This window comes from Gopherus flavomarginatus, chromosome 6 (assembly GCF_025201925.1).
Source record: "Gopherus flavomarginatus isolate rGopFla2 chromosome 6, rGopFla2.mat.asm, whole genome shotgun sequence".
Lineage (NCBI taxonomy): Eukaryota > Metazoa > Chordata > Testudines > Testudinidae > Gopherus > Gopherus flavomarginatus.
The window spans coordinates 31165421-31187468 of record NC_066622.1 but is presented as its reverse complement, the minus strand read 5'-3'; the positions used below and the strand labels follow the sequence as shown (position 1 = coordinate 31187468).

The following is a 22048-nucleotide window of genomic DNA, read 5'->3' as shown; positions in this document are numbered from 1 at the left end:
GTGCAGTGAGTGGGCTGATTCTGCTGCAAGGTGCATCTACCCTTTTCCCTGGGGGCCCTTAGCAGCTGCGTCCCCATCCCCCTTCCCCAGAGGCTGCGCCTGAACAGAGCTGCTGCTGCTATAAATACAGCACCCACAGAGGCAGGAAGGGGGTTCTGCCGCAGAACAGGAACTAGCGATGTGACGCAGGCTTAGTTCAGATCCCTGTGTGATGCGCCAAAATGCTCTCTTAAATGCTGTGCGCTGTTCCTGTGCATTGATCTTTCCATGGCCTGGATAAATCTAAGGAGAGAGGTGCAGGAACAGGCAGGTGCGAACTAAAGGCCTCTTGGATCCCCCAACCCAGCTCAAACTTCCCCTCTCTAGCTTGTCCCATCAGCTTCCTCCTCCTCCCACCCCCAGCTTCAAGTGTCTGACATGCCCCTTCTTTCCATGCAGCCACTCCCATTCCCCCCGTCCTGCTCAGATATGCCCACTCAGTTGTGTTCAGCTGGGCTCTGCGTGTTAACTCTGATCAAGGCTTTTTTGTTTGTTTTGTTTTGTTTTTGGCTCCCAGAGTTGTTGATAGGACTGCACTGGCTGGCAGTTTATGTTGACAAGCCAAGCCTTGAGGGTTGTACTTCACTTTAGGAGGAGAGGGGTCAGTTGGAGCCGAACTGGGACTCGGGACTCCTGGGGTTCTACTCTTAGGAGTGGGGTCCAGTGGCTTAGAGAAGAGTTAAAACTGCAGCATTCTCTGCTGAAACATGTGACCTAGGGGCAATTAGGGAGGCAAGACACCTGCAATCCAGGGTAGGAGAAATAAGTACCCTAGCGCTCCAAACACAGTTGCCATACGCAGTTGGATGCTTCTCAGCAGTGCCCCAAATTCCAGTGGCCAACAGCAGTGTGGGAGCATAAGAACAGCAAAACCAGATCAGCCCAGTGAGTCCAGTCTCCCCCCAGTGCTTCCTGCTTCAGAGGAAGATTCAGGTAACCCTGGGGTCCTGCTCGCAGGGCCCATTCCCACCACTGAACATCTGTCAGTGTTCTGCTTCTATTCATTCCCTTCGTATATCCTTGCCACCTGCTTGATTAGCCCCTGAATGAACTGAAATCCTTTCTGAACCTGTGGCCTGTACTGGAATAATGTGCCCATGAGTTCCACTGACTAATTTTGTTTTCGCTATGTGCTGCTCAGTGGGGCAGAGGAAAATTCATAGGGAGACTCCCTTCCTTTTCCCTTTGTGTTCCAATAGCTGCTGTCTGTCCTTCCGTGGATTGATAAAGGGGTGCCCCCCCGAGGCCAGGCACTACAGACCCCCTGGCTTGAGCTAAGATGCCCTGTTGTGCTGGGTGCTGCACAAACCATAACTGAGATCAGGGTCCCAATGGTGCTAGGTGCTTCAGATACAAAGTGAGATACAGTCCCTGCTAGGAAAGGCCTACATGCTGCCCACAGCTGTGTGGGCGTTACTCAAGCAATGCCAGGACTCAGCAGGTGCCTGAGTTGCCATTGGGCCTTGATGCGAAGGACTTCCTGCTCAAGGCAAACACAATGCAGAGCCCTGGAACTGTTGAGCAAACAGTGCTGGGCGGGCTGAGAGGAAGTGAAGGGCGGGGGGAGGGTAAGGGAAACGCCTTGGGCTAGAGCAACGGCCTGGAGTGATTTGACAGCAGGCACGCTGGGGAGGGATACAGAGCCCAGGCTGGATCCCTATCGGTGCTAGTTAAGCTAACAGCTCCAGAGAGAGCCCACACCTGGATCGGTAAGGGGCTGGCTGCACGGTGGTGGCGGGAGGTTCTGCTTTACAGTGGCTTGGCAGGTCCCACTCCATCCGTCCCACACACAAGTTTGCCACTGAAGTGGAAGAGGGGACCCCAGTTTGGGTGGGAGTTGGGGACCGGCTGCATGGAGGTGTGATCTAGCTAGATGCATGGCACTTCCTACCCAGCCATGGGGGAATTCCTCGTGGGTAGCTGAAAGGAGGTGGGGAGCTGTCCCTGGGGCCAGGCCTCACTCTTTGGGTGCCTGGCTCTCTACTTCTGGGGCTGCCGGCATTTACCCACCTGCTGATTTGTATCAGCCCTTGTGGCCTTCAGCTATGAGATAGGGATCAGGGTAAATTGATTGGGTATCATTCTGGGGGATGGAGGGTCAGGATCCCTGGGTTCTCTTGCCAGCTCTGGTTGGTGAGTGAGAACTGATGAGTTGGGAAGGATTGGTGGTGTGTCCCCCCCACCCCACCATGGTCAGCAATGGGCCCAGGAGCCCTGAATCTCAGCCCTCTCTGCTCTAACCAACTAGACCCCACTTTCCTCCCCGTGTTGGGGATAGAATCCATGAATCCTGACCCTGGTTCTCTGGCCTGATCAGCTGTTTGCAGGACAGACTCCCCAGGGCCCACCCAGCACCACCTCTCTCCTGCCAGGACTGGGATTCCTTGGCTCCCATCTAGCCTGGGATCCCGTGCCCTGCAGCCCGAGCACAACACTGGGCCAGCCTAGCGCTGCGGTATGGGAGCAGTGGACCAGCTATTTCTGTCTCTTGCCTCCCCTGTATGCTTGGGGGGAAGGCAAATCCTCTCCCTCCGTGTAATGGGCAAAGGTGGGACATGTCCCTTGCTGAACTGTGGAGTCGTTCTCATCCCTTCATCCCCTTGTACCACCCCAGTGCTCCTGACCCACTGACAGAGAGAAAAAGGGACAAGCCCCACCCTTGTTACACTGACAATTGAAGCTGGGGATAGAACCCAAGAGTCCTATCATGTCTCCCTTCTGACCCTTGCGCTGCACTCGTTCCAGGGCTCGCCATGGCCGGGCTGAAGACGGCGAGCGGGGATTACATCGATGCCTCCTGGGAGCTGAGCGTGGCTGTGGAGGAGCTGGGGCCTGAGGCTGAGCCCCTCACCCTGCGAGTCACCGGAGATGTGCACATTGGGGGCGTCATGCTGCAGATTGTGGATAAGATCAGTGAGTGTGGGGTCCCCCTGCTGCTGTGGGTTACATGTAGGGGTGTCCTCTCCCATTAAATCCCCTCCCCACTTTACACACTTCTCCCCACAGTGGGTGAGCCCCTGCATGGATGGTGGGGTTCTGTCCCTTTAAATCTCCCTGCCGCACTTCTCCTTCCAGTAGCCATCAACTTCCTGCTGTGGGATTCCCAGCATCATCCATCTTAGCATCAGAGGGGGACGTGGGGGATTCCCCAATCCTCTACCCTAGGGCACCTCAAATTCCCACTCCCCCCAGCCCAGAGCTGGGAATGGAACTCAGGACTCCTGACTCCCAGCCCCTTGCTCTAACTGCTAGACCCCAATCCCTGCTGTTCCTGCCAGTCTCTCACATGATGCAGGCTGAGTCATGACCCTGGTGCAGGGAAGTGACTCCAAATCACCCAGTTCCACCCTTAGTTCCTGCCTCTCCCCTCCTACTCTGTGCAGGATCAGGGTCTGGCTGGGGCACTGCCTCCCCGATTACCCCAGAATTGCCCTCTGTATCAGGGAGACAAGCACCTGCCATCTGTGGGCATGGGGGTTACCCAGGGGGTGGGCCAACCCTGGAACGCCTGGCTGGGCTCTAGTCTGCCCAGTTGTCTATCTTTTAGGTGTTAGTGATCCATCCGTCCGTCTCACACTGTCCATCCCCCACCATCCATCCATCTGTCTCCACGTGTCTCCCTCTCCTGTACTCCCCTACAGTGTCTGCCCCTGCCCCCATCTCCCCACTCCTCTAGGTACCAGCGAGGGAGGGGCTTGGGGCCTGGTGTGAGGGGGCGCCCAGGGACCAATCCAACAGGAAGTGACTCCTTATCTGCCCAGGACACAAGGTGGGCCTGTGCCATGTCTTCCTGTGGCCAGTCTATGTGGTATGGGGACCTTCTCCTGGCAGTGCCTGATAGCAGCTCTAGCTGCTGCTGCTGGAGACTGTGAAGCCCATACCCTGGATGGATGCTGATAAGGGGCCAGCTAGCCAGAGCCTATGGCTATAAATAGCCTTCAGGGCTTGGCCACTTGGGATTCTATTCCTGGCTCTGGGAGGGGGTGGGGGGTTAATGGGTTAGAGAAGAGTGGGCTGCAGATCAGGACACCTGGGTTCTCTCCCAACTCCAGGAGGAGAATGGGGTCGAGTGGTTAACATGGGGAAGCCAGAACCCTGCCTAAGTAACCATGGCTCTGGTTTAGACGTCTTTACTTGTATTGTGTGTGACTTGCACAGTTCAGCTCCTGGAGTTGCAGCATCCTCTTTATACTGGGAGCTACCTATTGCGTCCCACCCTGAGGTGGCACTGGCTGCATCTCAGTGCTGGGCGAGGGGTCCCTGTATAACCAGCTCCCATACCCCACGCCAGAGGTGGCTGCATCTCAGCGCTGGGTGAGGGGTCCCTGTATAACCAGCCCCCATACTCCATGCCAGAGGTGGCTGCATCTCAGCACCAGACAAAGGGTCCCTGTGCAAACTACTGTGCTCTGCCCCCAGAGGTGAAGCAGAACTGGTCAGACCACGCTCTCTGGTGGGAGCAGAAGAAACTCTGGCTGCTCAAGACCAACTGGACCCTGGATAAGTACGGGCTGCAGGCAGACGCCCGTCTCCGATACACACCTCAGCACAAGCCTGTGCGGCTGCAGCTGCCCAACCGGCGGATGATCCGTGTCCACGCCAGCTTCTCTGAGCCTGTCTTCCGTGCTGTGACTGGCATCTGCCGGGTGCTGAGTGAGTGCCCAGGAGGGGGTGGGGCATACACGGGCCCAGCGTGGAGAAGGATGTAGGGGGTAGACATTGAGGGTGAGCATCAGGGAGGGGCAGGAGTTGTGGAGGAGGGAAGGGCAAATGTGCAGGGGGTAGGGGTTGTGGAGGTGCATGCGGGGGCAGTGCTTAAAGAAGTCTGGAAAAAGTGCCTGGGGAGTCATGACAAATTAGTGACATCACATCTTCCTAGCTCCCGGGGCTCTTCTCCCCGTCTGCCCCTTCCCAGGTGGGGAGTACGAGCATAGACAGGCCAGTGTCTGGGGTGAGGAGGTGACCCAAGGAGCAGGGGTTGGGGAAGTGTGCAGAGAGAGAGGAGTGCAGGGAGTACAAGGAGGTGAGGGGAGGGGTTGGGAGTGAGGAAAAGTAGGGAGAAAAGCCTGAGTGGGCATGGGGAGGCGGGATGGGACTTTTGGGAGAGAGGGGCAGGGGGCCCAGACAGATGGAATGAGGGGAAGATGGGGGAAGACACCCTTCCTGGGGAGCTCCCTCACCCCGTGTCGTCTCCCTCCCAGGTATCCGGCATGCCGAGGAGCTTTCACTGCTGCGGGCACCTAACGAGAAGGACAAGAAGAAGCGGAAGGGGCCGGTGCTGGGGACAGAGGATGAGTTTGACCTAAGTGGGGTGGTGCTGCCAGCCAGTGAGTGCGGGCAAGGGGGGTGGGTAGGGTGTGTGAGTGCACTCTCCTGCAAGTGCTGGGGTGAGCGTTCATGCTAGTGCATTAGTAAGAGTGCCTGTGAGAGCGCCCTCGTGTGCTCGTGCCAGAGGGTACATGCACTAGTGAACAAGAGCACTGGTGTGAGAGGCTGCCCTTCTGTGTGTGCCCCTGGCGGTGTGCGTCTGCCTGGGTACTGCTAACCCGCCTTGTGCACAGAGCAGCAGCTCTCCCTTTTCTCACAGGTGCAGAGCAGCAGCCGTTCCGGGGGATGCCGGCTCATTTCTCAGACAGCCCCGCCACTGAGGCCTGTTACCGGATGCTGTCAGTGAGCTGGACCGGCCTGACCCCCGAGCACGTGCTGAAGATGCCTCGGCCCAGCAATCTCGTGGAGAAGGCCCAGATCAACAGCCGGTGAGAGGAGCTGCGGGTTGGGATTGAGGGGCACTGAGAGAACTGACGGGGAGTGGGCAGAGAGCTGCTCCTGCTGGCCTTGTGCCTAGGGGCAGCACCACAGCTGCGTCCCGTCATGGATTTCCAGGGCGCTTTGTACCCCCAGCCTTTTATACCATCACCTCGGACGGTGCCCGGGCCATGGAGTTAGCATGAGCCCGCGATTCCAGCATGCCTAGGCGGGGCCCTGGGCTCCAGCCCCCATGTCTCTCTGTATCTCCCCAGCGGTTCCTCTGCATTCAGTTCCCTGCAGCAGCCCAGTGCAACCTGTTCAGAGCAAGCCAGCGTTTACTAGTCCCCTGGGATCCAGCATCGTGGGGTCCTTAGCTCAATGCAGAAAGCCAGGCTCAGCCCGTAGTCCATGCTGGCAGCCACCTGCCCCATTCCCTAGGCTCCTGACAGGCTCCCCTGATTTCTGGCTGGGGCCTCACTCCTAGACCAGGGTGGAGTGTTACCCTTAGTATCCAAAAGTGAACCCTCCCTCCCCCACTGCCTGCACGAGCCCCATCACTGCTGAGCCCTTGGGGGGCACCCCACGCTGGGCAGACCTTCTGTTCCAGGGCGTGCGGAGAGCTGACCCTGACTTGCCTTATGAATGCTACATGGGCAGCCCCGTTCCTAGCCCAGGCCTGCCTGGCAGAGCTTCCCGCAGCCGCTGCCGGGGGATGCAACTTCGCCCCACATGGGAGAGCTCGGCTAGTGGAATCACTCTCTAGCTACTGCGCCCAAAGCCCTTCCATGCTGGGATCAGGGCATCTGCACAGGGGCGCATGCTGTGCAGAGACACTGCCCGCTCCTTCCCAGCCCAGCCCCCAAGCTCTGCCGGGCTAAGTGAGGGGCAGGCTGGAGCCGCCTCCTGTCCCCTGATCTCCAGCTGGCTGGTTCTGGAGTCACACATGTTCAGCCTCCCTTGGCTGGCCAGCGGGAGTCCTGGTATCGCTCCAGGGTTCCCTGCCTAGGGACAGTTCTTGATGGTGCATTCTCCCCCCACCCCCTGTCTAAGCTAGAGAGACCCACAGCCATCCTGTCTCCTCTGCCTAGATGGGAAGGTAACCCCTTCCTGTCCAGGGGGTGGCAATCCCAAGTGGGTGGGGAAACTGAGTCATGCCTGTTCTTACAAATATGACAATTCCCATGTTCCCCTCTAGGTGGCTGAGCTCCTCACGGTCACTGATGCAGCAGGACGTGCGGGAGAACGAGCAGCTCTGGCTGCGGTTCAAATATTACAACTTCTTTGACCTGGAGCCCAAGGTGGGACCTCCCTGTGCCTCCTCCCCCTGGGCTCTCCTGTCCACCCTACACTCCCCAAACACAGCCAGCCTGTCCTGGTTACTTCATGCAGGAGCCGAAGGGGGGACCCCCAACCCTTGCCACACTCCATTGCCTCTCCCCACACTCTCCCTTCCCTCCTCAAACCTACCCCGACTTTTTGGATCTGGAGCCCAGGACCCCTCATCCCCTGACCCAACTCTCCTCCCTCCACTCCCTCCCCTGCTCCTCCCCCTTAATTTCCCCCATTGACCCCTAACCCCCACCCACCTTTTCTGTCCCCGGTGCTGCAGTACGACGCGGTGCGCATCACCCAGCTGTACGAGCAGGCACGCTGGGCTGTGCTGCTGGAGGAGACCGAAAGTACCGAGGAGGAGATGATGGTCTTCGCTGCCCTGCAGGTACTGGAAATCCGCCCCGCCAGGCCCCCACCCCCCCAGCTAGGCCAGGATCCACCTCCCCCTGCTGGGCTGGGATCCACCCCCACCTACAAGGGATCCCCCCAACAGTCAGGCTGGGATCCATCCTCTTCTCCCCTGTCACATGAAGCACCTGCAACTAGCCAGGATCCATCCCTTCCCCTGCCATGGAACACTCCCACCTACCCCACAGTCAGGCTGGGATCTATCTTCTCCAGAGCTCGCCCAGTGGGGCCAGGACTAACAATCTCTGGAGCCCTCCCACCCAGCTGGGCTGGGATCCATCTGTCCCCCAAGCACTCCCTCCTAGTGGGGATCTAGCCTCTCCCTCCTACAGAGCACCCTTACCCGGATATATTTCCACACCCCATCCCCAGCTGGGCTGGGGTCTGTCTTCCCCAGAGCTCACCCAGTGGTGCCAGGGCTAACTACCCCTGGAGCTCTCCCACCTGGGTGAACAAGGATCCATTCCCCCAGGTCAGGCCAGTGGGTCAATCCCATGGGAGGCGCTATCTGGGTGGGTGGAGTGAAGATCTCCCTCTCCCTTCTCCTCAACTAATCTGCCTTCCGCTGCCCTCCAGTATCACATCAACAAGCTGTCCCTGAGTGCTGACCCCACAGAGACAGCTGGGGAGCAAGGCATGGATGACCTGGACTCAGCCCTGTCCAACCTCCAGGTCAAGCTGGAGGGGGGGACATCAACCTCGGACATGCTGGTAAGGGGGCGGGGGAGCGGTGAGGGGCACCAGCAGAGCTGTGGGAGGGCCTAGGTTGGAATATCAGGAGGCTGCAGGATTGAGGGGCATCGGGAGGCTGGGCTGGAGTAGCAGCGGGTGACTGTGTCTTGATCTCCTGGCAGGAAAATCTCACCACCATCCCTGAGCTGAAGGATTATCTCCGGATATTCAGGTGAGCCCCAGACTCTCTCATCCTCACTGTGGGGGCGGGGGCTGGGAGTCAGGATTCCCCTGCTCTGGGAGCAACGTGGGGTCTAGTGCTCAGTTCCAATAACATGCCTGACCCCATCCCCCAAGCTGTCCCCTTGCACCTGCCCCATGTCACAGCTCAGGGTTCAAGGGGGACTGTGTGCGTCTCCCACACCTGAGGGGTGCCTGACTGTGCCCCTTCCACCTTGGCACTGACTCCCCCCTTCATAGGCCCCGCAAGCTGACGCTCAAGGGCTACAAGCAGCACTGGGTGGTGTTCAAAGAGACCACCATCTCCTACTACAAGAGCCGCGAGGAGGCGCTGGGTGAGCCCGTGCAGCAGCTCAATCTCAAGGGTGAGTACGGCATCCCTTTCCCCTGGCATGTCTTCTCCTCCGCACCCTCCCGATCAGACTGATGGGCTCATCCAGACCCTCTGTGTCCCAGCTCGCGCACAGCCTGCGGCTTCGGAGAACTGAGCGTAAGCCTTCCCTCAACACTGAGCTCCCCTCACCAGGCAATGCTGGGCGGGATTCCCCCCACGTATCTTCCACCTGCAGCACGAGGGTCTCTTGGTGTCAGCACCTAGGGTGCAAGTGAATCCCCTTCTCTAGAGAAACGTCAAATCCTCTCTATTCCAACCTCCTGGGTCCTTTGCACTCCAGTAGCAGCAAGTTCCACAGCTAACTGAAAGCAAAAGGATGGGATTTTCTTTTCTGGACCCTGCCATTCGCAGCCAATCAATGGCCTCTGGCATCAACTAACAGCCAGATCTAATCTCCCTAAAGCCTTGGCCTCCCTAAAACTCCTGTGGCAAGTAGTTTTATAGGTCAACACAGAGGCGAGAGATTGTTCTCCAGCCCCATGGGATTTTGAGGTGTTTTTGCAGCCACACTAAAGCATTTTAATCACCAGATGTGCTGCATTCCACTCCCCCCACCCCCAATTTCAGGCTGTGAGGTGGTACCGGACGTCAACATCTCAGGCCAAAAGTTCTGCATCAGACTGCTGGTGCCATCTCCGGAGGGGATGAGTGAGGTGTACCTGCGCTGTGAGGATGTAAGTTGGGAGGTAGAAGTGGGATTGGACTGTGGAGTGGGTGGGTGCCATGGGATTATACTGGGACTGTGTGGGGTAGGGTTACCAGACAGCAACTGTGAAAAATTGGGATGGGAGTGGGGTGTAATACGCACCTATATAAGACAAAGCTCCAAATATCAGGACTGTCCCTATAAAATCAGGACATCTGGTCACCCTACTGTGGGGTGGGTGGGTGAAGTGGAATTATACCCTGGAGTCACATTGGAGGATGCATTTGGGATGTACCATGTAGGAAGAGGGTTGTGGGGAGTGAGAGGGCAGTGGGATTACACCATAAAAGGAGGGCTGCAATGGGGCTATACTGGGGGAAGGGGCTGTGAATTGGTGGGTGAATGGGATTATCCTCTAGAAAGGGGCTGCAGGCTCTATACTGCTGGCTACTGAGATGCATTGCAGCGGTGGTCCCAGCTGGGGGTCTTTAGTGCCTCCCCCTCCTTTAACCCCCTTCCTTCCCTCCCCCTCACCCCTCCGCAGGAGCAGCAGTATGCCAGCTGGATGGCAGGGTGCCGGCTGGCAGCCAAGGGCCGGACCATGGCAGACAGCACGTATCAGTCTGAGGTGCAGAACATCCTGTCCTTCCTGCAGCTGCAGAGAGCCAGTCCTGACGCGCCCGTGGCCCCCGATGCTGAGGCCATGGGCACCCAGTGGCTGGTGTCTCCCCGCTACCAGAAGAAATTCAAGCCCAAACAGGTAGGTGGGGGTTGGGGCAGCAACCCCAACTGAGCTCCCTGGCCCGCTCCCTGGCGCCCAGCACCCCCTAGCCCCACGATGGAGTCAACACTGACTGCAAGAGGAGACACCCCCTGTAGCCCAGCTCCCCCTAGTGCTGCACTTGGATAGTGGGGACAGCACTAACTGCAAGGACAGAGCCCCCTCTGCTGAGCCCCCCACCCTGCCTTGCTCCCTCCAGCACAGCACAGCACCCCCTACTGCTGCACTTGGGTAATGGGGCCAGCAGTGACTGTGAGGGGAGCACCCCCACACACCATCCTCCCGGGAGGTCTCCCATTCAAGCAGTGATCAGGCCTGGAACATAGTGAAACAATGACCCCTGTCTCCTGCCCACAGTTAACCCCGCGCATCTTGGAAGCCCATCAGAATGTGGCCCAGCTCTCACTCACCGAGGCCAAGATGAGGTTTATCCAGGCCTGGCAGTCGCTGCCTGATTTCGGCATCTCCTACTTTGTGGTCAGGTGAGGCACCCCTCCCCACAGAACCAAGGAGTCCTGACACCCTCTCCCTGGCTGTAACCACTGGACCCCACTTCACTCCCCTACAGAGCCATGGATAGAACTCAGAAGTCCTGACACCCAGCCCCTTCTCTCCACCCCCAACCCACTCAACCTCACTCCTCTCCCCACTGAGCTAGGGATAGAAACCAGCGTCCTGACCCCCAGCCCCTCCTGCTCTAATCCATAGACTGCCACCCCCCACCCCCAAACTGCAATACAGCCCAGGAGTTCTGACTCCCAACCCCTCCATGCTCCCCAGGTTCAAGGGCAGTAGGAAGGATGAGATCCTGGGCATCGCCAATAATCGTCTGATCCGAATTGACCTGGCTGTGGGAGATGTGGTAAAGACCTGGCGGTACAGCAACATGCGCCAGTGGAATGTCAACTGGGACATCCGTCAGGTCAGTGCAGAGAAGGGGGTGCTGGGGCCTATTAGGAGCATGCCAAGCCATCATGGAATCTGGAACAGGGAGAGGGGGTGTGGGGAATGCCCTAGGAGACACAATTGAATTGGGTCGTCTTCTCCTCTCCAGTGCCCGTGCAGGTTGGAGGCTGGGCTCCAGGACTCCTGGAGTTTCTTGCCTGGCTCTGGGAGGTGAGTGGGTCTACAGAATCACAGAAATGTAGGGCTGGAAGGGACCTTGAGAGGTCACCAAGTCCTGCCCACTGCGCTGAGGCAAGACCAATAAACCTCCACCATCCCTGACAATTGTTTGTCAAACCTGTTCTTAATAACCTGCAGTAATGAGGATTCTACAACCTCCCTTGGAAGCCTGTTGCAGAGCTTAATTGCCCTTAGTCAGAAAGTTTTTCCCTAATGTCTGACCTGAGTCTCCCTTGCTGCAGATTAAGGATGACTTCTTATCCTGCCTTCAGGGACCACAGAGAACAATTAACCACCATTCTCTTTGTAGTAGCCTTTAACAAATTGGAAGACTATTAGCAGGTGCCCTCAGTCGTCTTTTCTCATAACTAAACAAGCCCAGTGTTTTTAACCTTTCCTCCTAGGTCAGGGTTTCTAAACCTTTTAGCATTTTTGTAGCTCTGCTCTGGACTCTCTCCAGTTTGTTCCCATCTTTCCTAAAGTGTGCTGCCCAGAACCAGGCACAGTACTGCAGCTGAGGCCTCCCCAGTGCCAAGTAGAGAAGGACAATTATTTCCCATATCTTACATGCAACACTCTCTTGCGACACCCCAGAATATTAGCCATTTCTGCAGCTGCTGACTCATGTTCAATGTGTGATCCATTGTAATCCTCACATCCTTTTCAGCAATATGGCCACGTAGTCAGTTCTTTCTCATTTTGTAATTGTGCATTTGATTTTTTTCCCCAGAGAGTTTTGCACTTGCCTTTACTGAATTTCATCTTGTTGATTTCAGACCAATTCTCTAACTTGTCAAGGTGATTTTTAATTCTAAGCCCGTACTCCAAAGTACTTGCAACCCTTCCCAGATTGGTGTTATCTGCAAATTTTATAAGCATAGTCTCCACTCTATTATCCAAGTCATTAATGAGTATATTGAATAGTACTGCAGCCAGCACTGATCCCTGTAGGGCCCCACTAGATAAACCCTCCCAGTTCAACCGTGAAACATTAACTACTCTGAGTACAGTCTTTCAACCAGTTGTGCACCCACCTTATAGTAATTTCATTTAGACCACATTTCCGTAGTTTGCTTATTAGAATGTCATGTGGGACTATGTCAAAAGCTTTACTAAAATATAGACCATGTCTGCTGCTTCCCTTCCCATCTACTAGACCAGTAATCCTGTCCACGAAGGAAATTAAGTGAGTTTGGCATGATTCGTTCTTGACAAACCCATGCTGGCTCTTCCTTCTAACCCTATTATCTTGTAACCGATTCTAAGAATGTAAGAACTGCCCTACTGGCTCAAACCATAGTCTACCTTGCCCAGTATCCTGGGCAACAGTGGCCCATATCAGAGCTTTAGCCAGAGTGTAGAGAACAGGGGAGGCATAGAGTGATCCACCCCTATCTTCCACTCCTGGCTAGTGGTGATCAGAGGTTTAGGGTCACCCCAAGCATAAAGTTACATCCCTGGCTATGTTGGCAAATAGTCATCGATGGACCTATCCACCGCTAACTTATCCAGTTCTTTTTGGATTCCAGTTATACTTTTGCCCATCACAACATCCCACAGCAATGAGTTCCACAGGTTAGCTGTGCATTGTGTGAAAAAGTACTTCCTCTTGTTTCTATTAAATCTGCTGCCTAGTAACTTCATCTGGTGACCCCTGGTTTTTGTATTGTGGGAAAAGGGAAAGAACACTTTGCTATTCACTTTTTCCATGCCATTCATGATTTTATAGACCTTTATCTGACACACACACCCTTAATTGTGTCTCTTCTAAGCTGAGCAGCCCTAATCTTTAGCCTTTCCTGGTATGGAAACCATTCCATACCCTTAATCATCCGATTAGACTGGTGAGCCATGACTTCTCTTCACAAAAGCTATGTTGATTCTTCCCCAGTAAAGTGTGTTTATCTTTTTCTGATAATTGTGTTCTTTACTATAGTTTCTACCAGTTTGCCTGGTACTGACATTAGGTTTACTGGCCTGTAATTGCCAGCATTGCCTCTGGAGCCTTTTTTAAAATTTGCAATTTCATTAGCTATCCTCTAGTCATCTGCTACAGAGGCTGATTTCAGCAATAGGTTACATATTACAGTTCTGCAATTTCATATTTGACTTCCTTCAAACTTTTGGGTGAATACCATCTGGTCCTGGTGATTTAATATTGTTTACTTTTAGTAATACGTGTCAAAACCACCTCTATTGGCACATCTATGTGGGACAATACTTCAATTAGTCACCCAAAAAGAATAGCTTGGATTGTGGGTATCATCTTCTGCTGCAAAGACCCATACAAAGAATCCATTTAGTGTCTCTGCGATTGCCTTGTTTTCCCTGAGTGCTTCTTTAACACCTTGGTTGTCTAGTGGCCATACTGGTTGTCTGACATGCTTCCTGCTTCTGATGTACTTGCGAAAACTAACAACAAGAATTTTCTTATCTTTAGCAAGTTATCTTTCAAATTCTTTTTTGGCCTGTCTTATTACACTTGTACGTTTTACTTGCCAGAGTTTGCGTGCCTTCTTATTTTCCCCATTAGAATTTGACTTCCACATTTTGAAGGGTGCCTTTTTCTCTCCAATACTCTGTTGCTTAGCCATGTCTCTTTTGGTGTGGGGTACACATTTAGTCTGAGCCTCTATTATGGTATTTTGAAGTAGTCTCCATGCTGGCTGCAGGAGTACCCCTGTGACTGTTCTTTTTAATTTCCGTCTAACATCCTCATTCTTGTATAGTTTCCCTTTTTAAAGTTAAATGTAACCCTGGAGGGATAGGGTTTTTTTTGGTATTTCCCCCCCCCCCCCCAAGGATGCTAAATTTAATTACATTATGGTCACTGTTACCGAGCAGTTCAACAATAGTTACTTCTGGGACCACATCCTGTACTCCACTTAGGACTAAATCAAGAATTGCCTCTCCCCTTCTGGGTTACAAGTCTAGGTGCACCAGCAAGCAGCCATTTATGGGGGGGGGGTCATCTCTGCATCCCCATTCTGAGGTGACATTTAGCCAGTCAATATGAAGATAGTTGAAATCACCCATTACTACAGTGATTTCTGGTTTTATAGCCTCTGAAACCTCCATTAGCATTTCACTCTCACTCTTGTGGTCAGTAGTATATTCCTCCTGCTATCCTCTTATTATTCAAGCTTGGAATTTCTACCCAAAGAGACTTTACAGTAGTTTGATTCATTTAAGGTTTTCACTTTTAAAAAAAAAACACATGTAGTGCCATCTCACCCCCACGAGCGTGACCTGTCATTCCTATATATTTCATACCTTGGTATTACCATGTCCCATTGATTAGCCTCATTTCACCAAGTTTCTGTAATGTCTATGATACCAATATCCTCATTTAATGCCAGCCACTCTAGTTCACCCATCTTAGTATTTAGACTTCTAGCATTAGTATATAAGCCCTTGTACATTTTATTTAGTCACTTGCCTTCATGTGTTATGTTTGAGAGTCATGTGTTTGACTGTTCCTTACTAGCTCCTATCTGTACTTCATCAACTTCTTTACTATCCTCCATCTTAAGATATTGAGTTGAGTTTGCCCTTGAATAAATTCATCCCTAAAGGATGTCTCTGGTGAGCCAGGTGCTCCTCCACACCTGTCGGCTTTCCCCCAGCTCTTGGTTTAAGAACTCCTCTACCTTTTTAATTTTACATGTCAGCAGTCTGGTTCCATCTTGGTTAAGGTGGAGTCCATCCTCCCCCGGGTACAGGCTACTTCTTCCCCAAAAGGTTCCCCAGTTCCTAACAACACTAAAAGGTGGGAGCCAGGACTCCTGTGTTGTTTTCCCAACCAGCCCTTCACTACTGTCCTCTCCCCCAGGTGGCGATTGAATTTGATGAGCACATCAATGTGGCGTTCAGCAGCGTGTCAGCTGGGTGCAATATCGTGCACGAGTACATCGGGGGCTACATCTTCCTGTCCACCCGCTCCACTGACAAGGGCCGGGGCCTTGATGAGGAGCTTTTCTACAAGCTGACAGGGGGCCACGAGGCCCTGTGAGCACTCAGCACTGCTCCCATCTCCTGCTGGGTACCAGGGGACAACAGGGAGGGGGAAGAGCTGGGGCCAACATTGGCCCCACCCACAGGGAGAGTGCAGCCATCTGTACAATGGACCCCTCACCCACCCATCCCCAAAACAGCCTCCTCCCCCAACACACCCACCTTCCTCCCCATACAGAATTTAACCAGCCCACCAATCCCTACACACAAATTCCCAAGCCCCTCCCCCCATGCATCAAAACCCCAGCCTCCCCTTTTCCATACACACCTAGCTAACCAACCCAGCCACCCCAACACCTCCCCACCTCAAATTCCCTGCACACCACGCCCCAACACCACCCCTCAATGGCCCAAGACACTCCTTAATCCACCCATCCCCTCTCGTGCCCCCTGCCACCCCAGCACTCCTGCATGTGCTCTATGGGAGGGGGAGTACAGGTCCCCAGCCAGCACCCCCTACCCCAGCAGCCTGTGTGTGTGTTTGGGGGAAGGGAGTGCGGCAAATCCAGCAGAGAGATGGTTAAAGAAGCTGCAGCAGATGGAACAATAGGGATGTTATTTTACACTGCTCTCTCCCGCCCTGATTCTCCTCCATGTCATGGCCCTGGAGCTGGCTCGGCCCTGTGTGGATCACTCGAGGGGTAGCAGACGCCCTGAAAGAGAGAAGGATTCAGAAGGGTGTTAGCAGCAGCTGGCTTTCCTGCACCTGCCTGCCCTCGCCAACCATGCCAGGGAACGAAGGGACCCTCCACCCCACACCAGCCCATGGGCCCTTCTCTGCCATTCCCTGGGAGAGGATCAAAGCCACGGCTGCTTGGATTCTGCCACAAGTTGCCAGCCAGGCATGTCGGCTGGGACTGCAAACACAGAGTAATAAACCAAGCTCTCACCATGTTGGGCAGGTCTGTGACTCTGTGGAAGGGTGGGAATTGCTCCCCGGACTCTAGGGTTCTATCTCCAGTGTGGGAAGGGAAGTGGAAATGAGTGGGTTAGAGCAGGGGGAGTGGGAATCAGGACTGCTGGGTCCTACTCCCCACTTGGTTTATGACCTTGGACAAGTCCCTTCCCCTCTTTCTAGTGGGTGGGGCTCATGGGGTGATGGAGAGGTCAGAGACTGTCCTACCCCCAGTGCCAAGCCTCCTCGAGAAGGTAGGAGGCAGGGTGAGGTAGACTCTTACGGTCAGGCCGGAACTGCAGGACTCTCTGGAAGTACCGGGGAGGCAGGAGACCTTCAGCATCACCTGGTGTGAGGATGACACCATTAGCTGAGCGATAGAACTGGATCCCATCTGCAGGGGGAAGCAACACACAGTCACAGGATCATGGGAACCAGGACACCTGGGTTCTATCCTCCACTCAGAGCGGGGACTGGGGTTGAGTGGTTAGAGGAGGGGGCTGGGAGCCAGGACTCCTGGGTTCTGCTGCTGAGAAGATAAGTGCCTCAGTTGCAAGGGTTGAGGAAACTTCTTGGTTTCCACCAGAGACCCATAGACTTTAAGGTCAGAAGGGACTATTATGATCATCTAGTCTGACCTCCTGCACAACGCAGGCCACAAAATCTCACCCTTTAACAAACCCCTAACCTATGTCTGAGTTACTGAAGTCCTCAAATCGTGGTTTAAAGACCTCCAAGGTGCAGAGAATCCTCCAGCAAGTGACCCGTGCCCCACGCTGCAGAGGAAGGGAACAAACCTCTGCCAATCTGCCCTGGAGGAAAATTCTTTCCCGATCCCAAATATGGCAATCAGTTAAACCCTGAGCATGTGGGCAAGACTCACCAGCCAGCACCCAGGAAAGAATTCTCTGTAGTAACTCAGATCCCACCCCATCTAACATCCCATCACAGACCATTGGGCATATTTACCTGCTAATAATCAAATATGAATTAATTGCCAAAATTAGGCTATTCCATTATACCATCCCCTCCATAAACTTATCAGGCTTAGTCTTGAAGCCAGATATGTCTTTTGGCTCCACTACTCCCCTTGGAAGGCTGTTCCAGAACTTCACTCCTCTAGTGGTTAGAAACCTTTGTCTAATTTCAAGTCTAAACTTCCTAGTGTCCAGTTTATACCCATTTGTTCTTGTGTCCACATTGGTACTAAGCTTAAATAATTCCTCTCCCTCCCTGATATTTATCCCCCCATCCCCTTACTCACCTGCCAGTGCCTGGGGCCCATCAATCACTATAGCAACATCACAGTCCTGCCTCATCCCTGTGGATCAATAGTCAAAGAGGTGGTCAAAAGCGGCCTATGGGGAGCAACTCCTAGATCCACCCCCATCCCGCCAGCTGACTGGGCTTTGTACACAGAACCAACAGTGTCCCTTGGGATCATAGCCCCTCCACCCCCAAAGAGAGCTCCCCACTACTGCACCAGGGACAGGACTCCTGGGTTCTCTCCCCAGTAGAGCGTGCATACTGACCGCTGAGGACATGTCCATCTCCAGGCAGCCCAGGTGCTAGGTGGATATGGTTGCGCCCCATGCGGGAAAGGCCCCCTCGGCAGATGGCTGGCCAGTGCCGTAAGTAAGTGCCATGGGCCATGGTCTGGGGTAGGGCTGTGGGCTCCAGCAGTGGGATCAGCTCTAGCTCTGATACCTGCTAGCGAGGGAATGGAGGGATATCACAATGGCGCTTCTGGCCTAGGGTCCCTTTTTGTGCTCCCCTTAGCCCCCATTCTCTTGCCCCTTCTTATGTCCAAGGTGCCCCTGCCCCCCATCCCATGAAGCAAGGATCCTGTCCTTCCCCCTGACTCCTCATCCTGGGAGAATGAGGATCCTGCTCTGACCCATCCCGTGCACTCTAAGGCCCCAGGTTGTAGGATTCACACTGCCCACTCAATCCCCCCCACACTTCTCCAGAAGAGGGGTCCCTCTCTGCTACCGACCACCCCTCCCCCAGCACCTGCAGTGAGTGCCCCTGGTTGGCGCGGATCTGCAAGTGCCCGTCACTAGGGTGGGGGCGCAGGGCAAAGCGGCACTTCTCATTAGTCTCCACAACGTGTCGCACATCGGCCACAGAGACACCCCCAAAGCGGGGCAGGCTCAGCAGGGCAGCCACGTCTACGAACCCATCTGGGGAGGGAAGACAGATGAGACCAGCTAGGCTGAGACCTGCTCCCTCCCACCACCCTGAGAGGCTAGGCCAAGACCTGCTGCCCCCACACCTTGTCCTCTCCCACCCCCATGACGGGCTAGGCCGAGACCTCTCCCCCAGCTCACCCTGCCCCTATCCCCACACCCAGATGAGCTAGGCGGAGACCTACCCCTTGCTTGCCCTGCCCTCATCCCCACATCCCAACCCCCCCTGCCCCATTAATCCCGTCACATCCTACCCATCCCCATAATCAGTGAGGGTGAGAGCTGCCCTCCACGTGCCCTACCTCAGTGGTCCCAAACCTTTTCCAGGTAGTGGGTGCTGGACAACAAGCCACCGAGGACCGTGGCCGGCAGACAAGCATCTGCCAAAATGCTGCTGAGAAGCAGCAATGTCAAGAGGCAGCATTGCCGAAAATCAACAGCATTTCGGCGGCGATGCCTCTTGATGACGCCACTTTTTGGTGGCATTTTGGCAGAGACACCTCTTGGTGATGCCACTTTTTGGCAGCATTTTGGCGGATGCTTGTCTGCCAGCCAGTATGTGGGCACACATAGATAATCTGGCGGGCACCATGGCACCCGTGGGCACCACATTGGGGACCACTGTCCTACCTCTCCCCCCTCCTTGCACACCCCCCCAAAGTAACCCATCCTTTCCACAACCAGCGAGGGTGAGATCTGCCCCCTGCACGACCTACCTCATCCTTCCTCCTTGCACAACACCCCTATACCTACACCATTGTTCCCCCAACCAGAGAGGGTGAGATCTGCCCCTCCTCACATGCTCTACCGGCCTACTCCATTCCCGCACAACTGGCTAGGCCAAGATATAAACCCCCTTTGCACCCCCAACCAGTGTGGTCGAGACTGACACCGTCTTGCAGCTCTTACTCATCCCTCCAACCTTCACCGGTAAGGCTTAGACCTAACCTGTCTCACATGCTCTAACCCATCCCTTCCCTGATCTGCTCTGATCTACCCCATCTCCCGCCCTCCTAGACCAAGTATGCCAAGGTCCATCTAACCCCATCATCTCCCTCTGCAATCCACTGGGGGTGGTTGAGGGAAAAGGCCAGCTTGGCCTCCACATGATGCCCTACCCCTTCCCACACCCCTCCGGCTCTCCTCACACCCAAACCCAGGGTAATAAGGAGCTGAAGAACCCAGGTGTCCTGGGGCAGTGCCCATCCATTGGCCCTCCAGCAGAGGGCAGGCCAGTTCATGTCAGCACACCCCTGTCCCCAATAACCTGCAGGGGCACACAGCCTCTGGAGCAGGAGGCTGGGCTGTTTAGTGCAATGAGTCTGGATCGCACGCCCAGCCCTAGTCCCCTTCTCTGTGCTCTCTTTCCTACCACCTCTGTGGGCACAGGGAGCACATGCACCAAGTGCCCCGCATTATGACCCCCTGAATTTTCAGGCAGCAGGGGCAGGTAGGAGAGCAAGGGCCAGCTGCAGGCCAGGGATCCCATGTCAGCTATAGGGGGTTGTACCTAAGCAGAGGGTCCCGTCTCAGTCCTTTCTGCTGGGGTTCAGTAGCTCTCTCTCCATCGGAGAGGTGCTGTCCTGAAGCCTGTCTGTAGGGCCAGGGGGAGCAGATGCGTGGGAGTATGGGTGCACTTACCAGCACCCATCTCCAGCCCCAGCTGGGCTGCTCCATGACGCAAAACATAGGACAAGGCTTTGGACAGACGGACATCTGGGTTCTGAAAGAGAGATGGGAGACAGAGAATGGAGGGGGAGGGGAGCTCATCCCAGAGGGAATCCCACATAACTCCCCCACCACCAGCAGCAGCCTCAGTAGAAAGGGCTGAATGAGCCACTAGGAGCTCCTGGGTTCTATTTCCAACTCTGTTAGAGGAGAGGGGTCTAATGGGTTAGAGTAGGAGGGCTGGGAGCCAGGACTCCTCGGTTCTATTCCCAACTCACTCCAAGAGGGGTTCCTGTCAGCTCTTGCCGCCCCCACCCAACCAAGCCTGAACTGGAGGGGGGAACCCCTGCAAGAAATCTAGCCATGGAGACAGGTGTCACCAGCTCAACCCTGGCAGAAGACTGGCTAGGGTTTAGAGTCCAGGGCAGGGGAGATTGTGACTGGCTCTAACCTGGTCCTGGTGCCTCTTTCGACTCCCAGACTTCCGACTCCCTCTCCCAGGAGCCCTGGGGAGGGGCTGCTGAGATTCTGCCCCCCTTGGATCCATGCTAGTCACTCCTACTCTGCTCCTGCGCTCTCTACAGCCTCAGACTCCCTAGAATGGCCCCAGGCAGTTACCCTGTTCCCGGAATCCCCTCCCACCAATCCCGCTCTCCTGCCCCCTCCCCCAGAGCGGCCCCTCCCCTCACTAATCCCACTCTCCTGCCCCCTCCCCCAGAGTCCCCTCCCCCCACCAATCCCACTCTCCTGCCCCGTCTCCCCACCAATTCCACTCTCCTGCCCCCTCTCCCAGAGCCTTGTCCCCTCCCCTCACTAATCCCACTCTCCTCCCCCCGAGTCCCCTCCCCCCACCAATCCCACTCTCCCGCCCCCTCCTCCCACCAGCAATCCGACTCTCCAGCGCCCTCGCTCCCCTCCTCCTCTTTCTCAGCACCCCCTTGCCTGGGGGCAGTTACCCAGTCCCAGACCAGACTGCTAGTCCCCCAGCAACCACAGCTGCAAACTGGGCTCCAGGGCTCCAGCCCCACCCACCAGGCATCATGGACAAGTACGTGGCCAGGAGGCCCACTTTAGGGCCGCAAAGGCCTCTGGGAGTTGTAGTCTTCCAGGTAGGACTGATCAGCCGTGGGAGCCGATCTAGCCCGGTATTCCAGCTCCTACATGCGCCAGCGGCACTTGCTGTGAGCAGGGGGAGACTCCCCTACGGGGCAATGTGGAATAATCGGGGTGGGGGAGCTATGCCTATGACTGTCTGAGTAGCCCCAGGCCCTCCTATCTGAGCCAGAGGGGGCATGTGGGGAAATAGCTCTTATTGGACCAGCTTCCCTTGCTGAAATAGGCAGGCTTTCACAGGGCTCTTCTTCAGGTCACTCTCCCCATCTGCCTGCCTGTCTATCCATATACCCATCCCTCCCCCTCCACCACTCTCTCTGTGTCCATCCCCTTTCCTTCTCTGCTCTGGGCTGGGCCTGGACCCTGCAGCAGGCCCAGCAGTGCTGCCTGGCCACACAGGATGGCGCCCAACATCCGCTTTGCAGACAGCTCCAGCTCTGGCTGCCAGCTGCTGGGTCTCCTCTTTGCAAAAGGGGTTTGAAGGGCCAAGGCCCCTCTGCTGAAGGAAGTGTCCCAGATGCCAGCCACGCCATAAGCTGGGGCAGTGGGAGACAGGGGAAATGGCAGGAAAGGAGGGTGTCATCGGGGAAATGAAAAAATGAGGTGAAATTAAGAACAGGTAAACTGAGGCTAAGGGTGAGGTACCCCACACTGTGCAATCCACTCCCTGAGCAGGGGTTGGGAGTCAGGACTCCTGGGTTCTATCCTCAGCACGGGCAGGGAGTGAGGTCTAGGGGTTAATTTAGGGGGAGGAAGCTAAGGGTAGCTGAGGCCATGACAGCAG

The 22048-nt window shown here is 55.3% G+C and overlaps 2 protein-coding genes across 3 annotated transcripts; one reads left to right on the top strand and one right to left on the bottom strand.

The window, feature by feature from the left end:
- The first annotated feature begins 1609 nt into the window (after positions 1–1609).
- FERMT3 (FERM domain containing kindlin 3) lies at positions 1610–16291 on the top strand. The gene is made up of 15 exons (XM_050960599.1): positions 1610–1748; positions 2785–2952; positions 4459–4692; positions 5241–5366; positions 5627–5795; positions 6983–7085; positions 7397–7504; positions 8104–8238; positions 8382–8431; positions 8680–8804; positions 9401–9507; positions 10024–10239; positions 10618–10742; positions 11041–11182; positions 15218–16291. The coding sequence occupies exons 2-15, from the start codon at positions 2793–2795 to the stop codon at positions 15395–15397; spliced, it is 1980 nt and encodes a 659-aa protein (XP_050816556.1). The 5' UTR covers positions 1610–1748; positions 2785–2792; the 3' UTR covers positions 15398–16291.
- On the bottom strand, positions 15939–21259 carry TRPT1 (tRNA phosphotransferase 1). 2 transcript variants are annotated; one of them, XM_050960610.1, is made up of 7 exons: positions 20603–21259; positions 20125–20206; positions 18308–18477; positions 17827–18004; positions 17559–17615; positions 16578–16688; positions 15939–16052 (listed from the first exon to the last, which is right to left on the bottom strand). In XM_050960610.1, the coding sequence occupies exons 1-7, from the start codon at positions 20696–20698 to the stop codon at positions 16030–16032; spliced, it is 717 nt and encodes a 238-aa protein (XP_050816567.1). In that variant the 5' UTR covers positions 20699–21259; the 3' UTR covers positions 15939–16029. The 2 variants fall into 2 exon arrangements, with proteins under 2 accessions (XP_050816567.1, XP_050816568.1); XM_050960611.1 differs by having other exon boundaries at positions 17827–18001.
- Between the last annotated feature and the right edge of the window lie 789 nt (positions 21260–22048).

Bases quoted from the DNA above. Each gene is read 5' to 3' on its own strand.
- TRPT1 (XM_050960610.1), bottom strand. From the start codon at position 20,698: ATGGATCCAAGGGGGGCAGAATCTCAGCAGCCCCTCCCCAGGGCTCCT. The intron at 20,207-20,602 runs GTTAGAGCCAGT...TCTCTCTTTCAG, and splicing joins GAAAGAGGCACCAGGACCAG to AACCCAGATGTCCGTCTGTC. The intron at 18,478-20,124 runs GTAAGTGCACCC...TTCCCTCCCCAG, and splicing joins GGGGCTGGAGATGGGTGCTG to ATGGGTTCGTAGACGTGGCT.
- FERMT3 (XM_050960599.1), top strand. From the start codon at position 2,793: ATGGCCGGGCTGAAGACGGCGAGCGGGGATTACATCGATGCCTCCTGG. The intron at 8,432-8,679 runs GTGAGCCCCAGA...CCCCCTTCATAG, and splicing joins GATTATCTCCGGATATTCAG to GCCCCGCAAGCTGACGCTCA. The intron at 10,743-11,040 runs GTGAGGCACCCC...CATGCTCCCCAG, and splicing joins ATCTCCTACTTTGTGGTCAG to GTTCAAGGGCAGTAGGAAGG.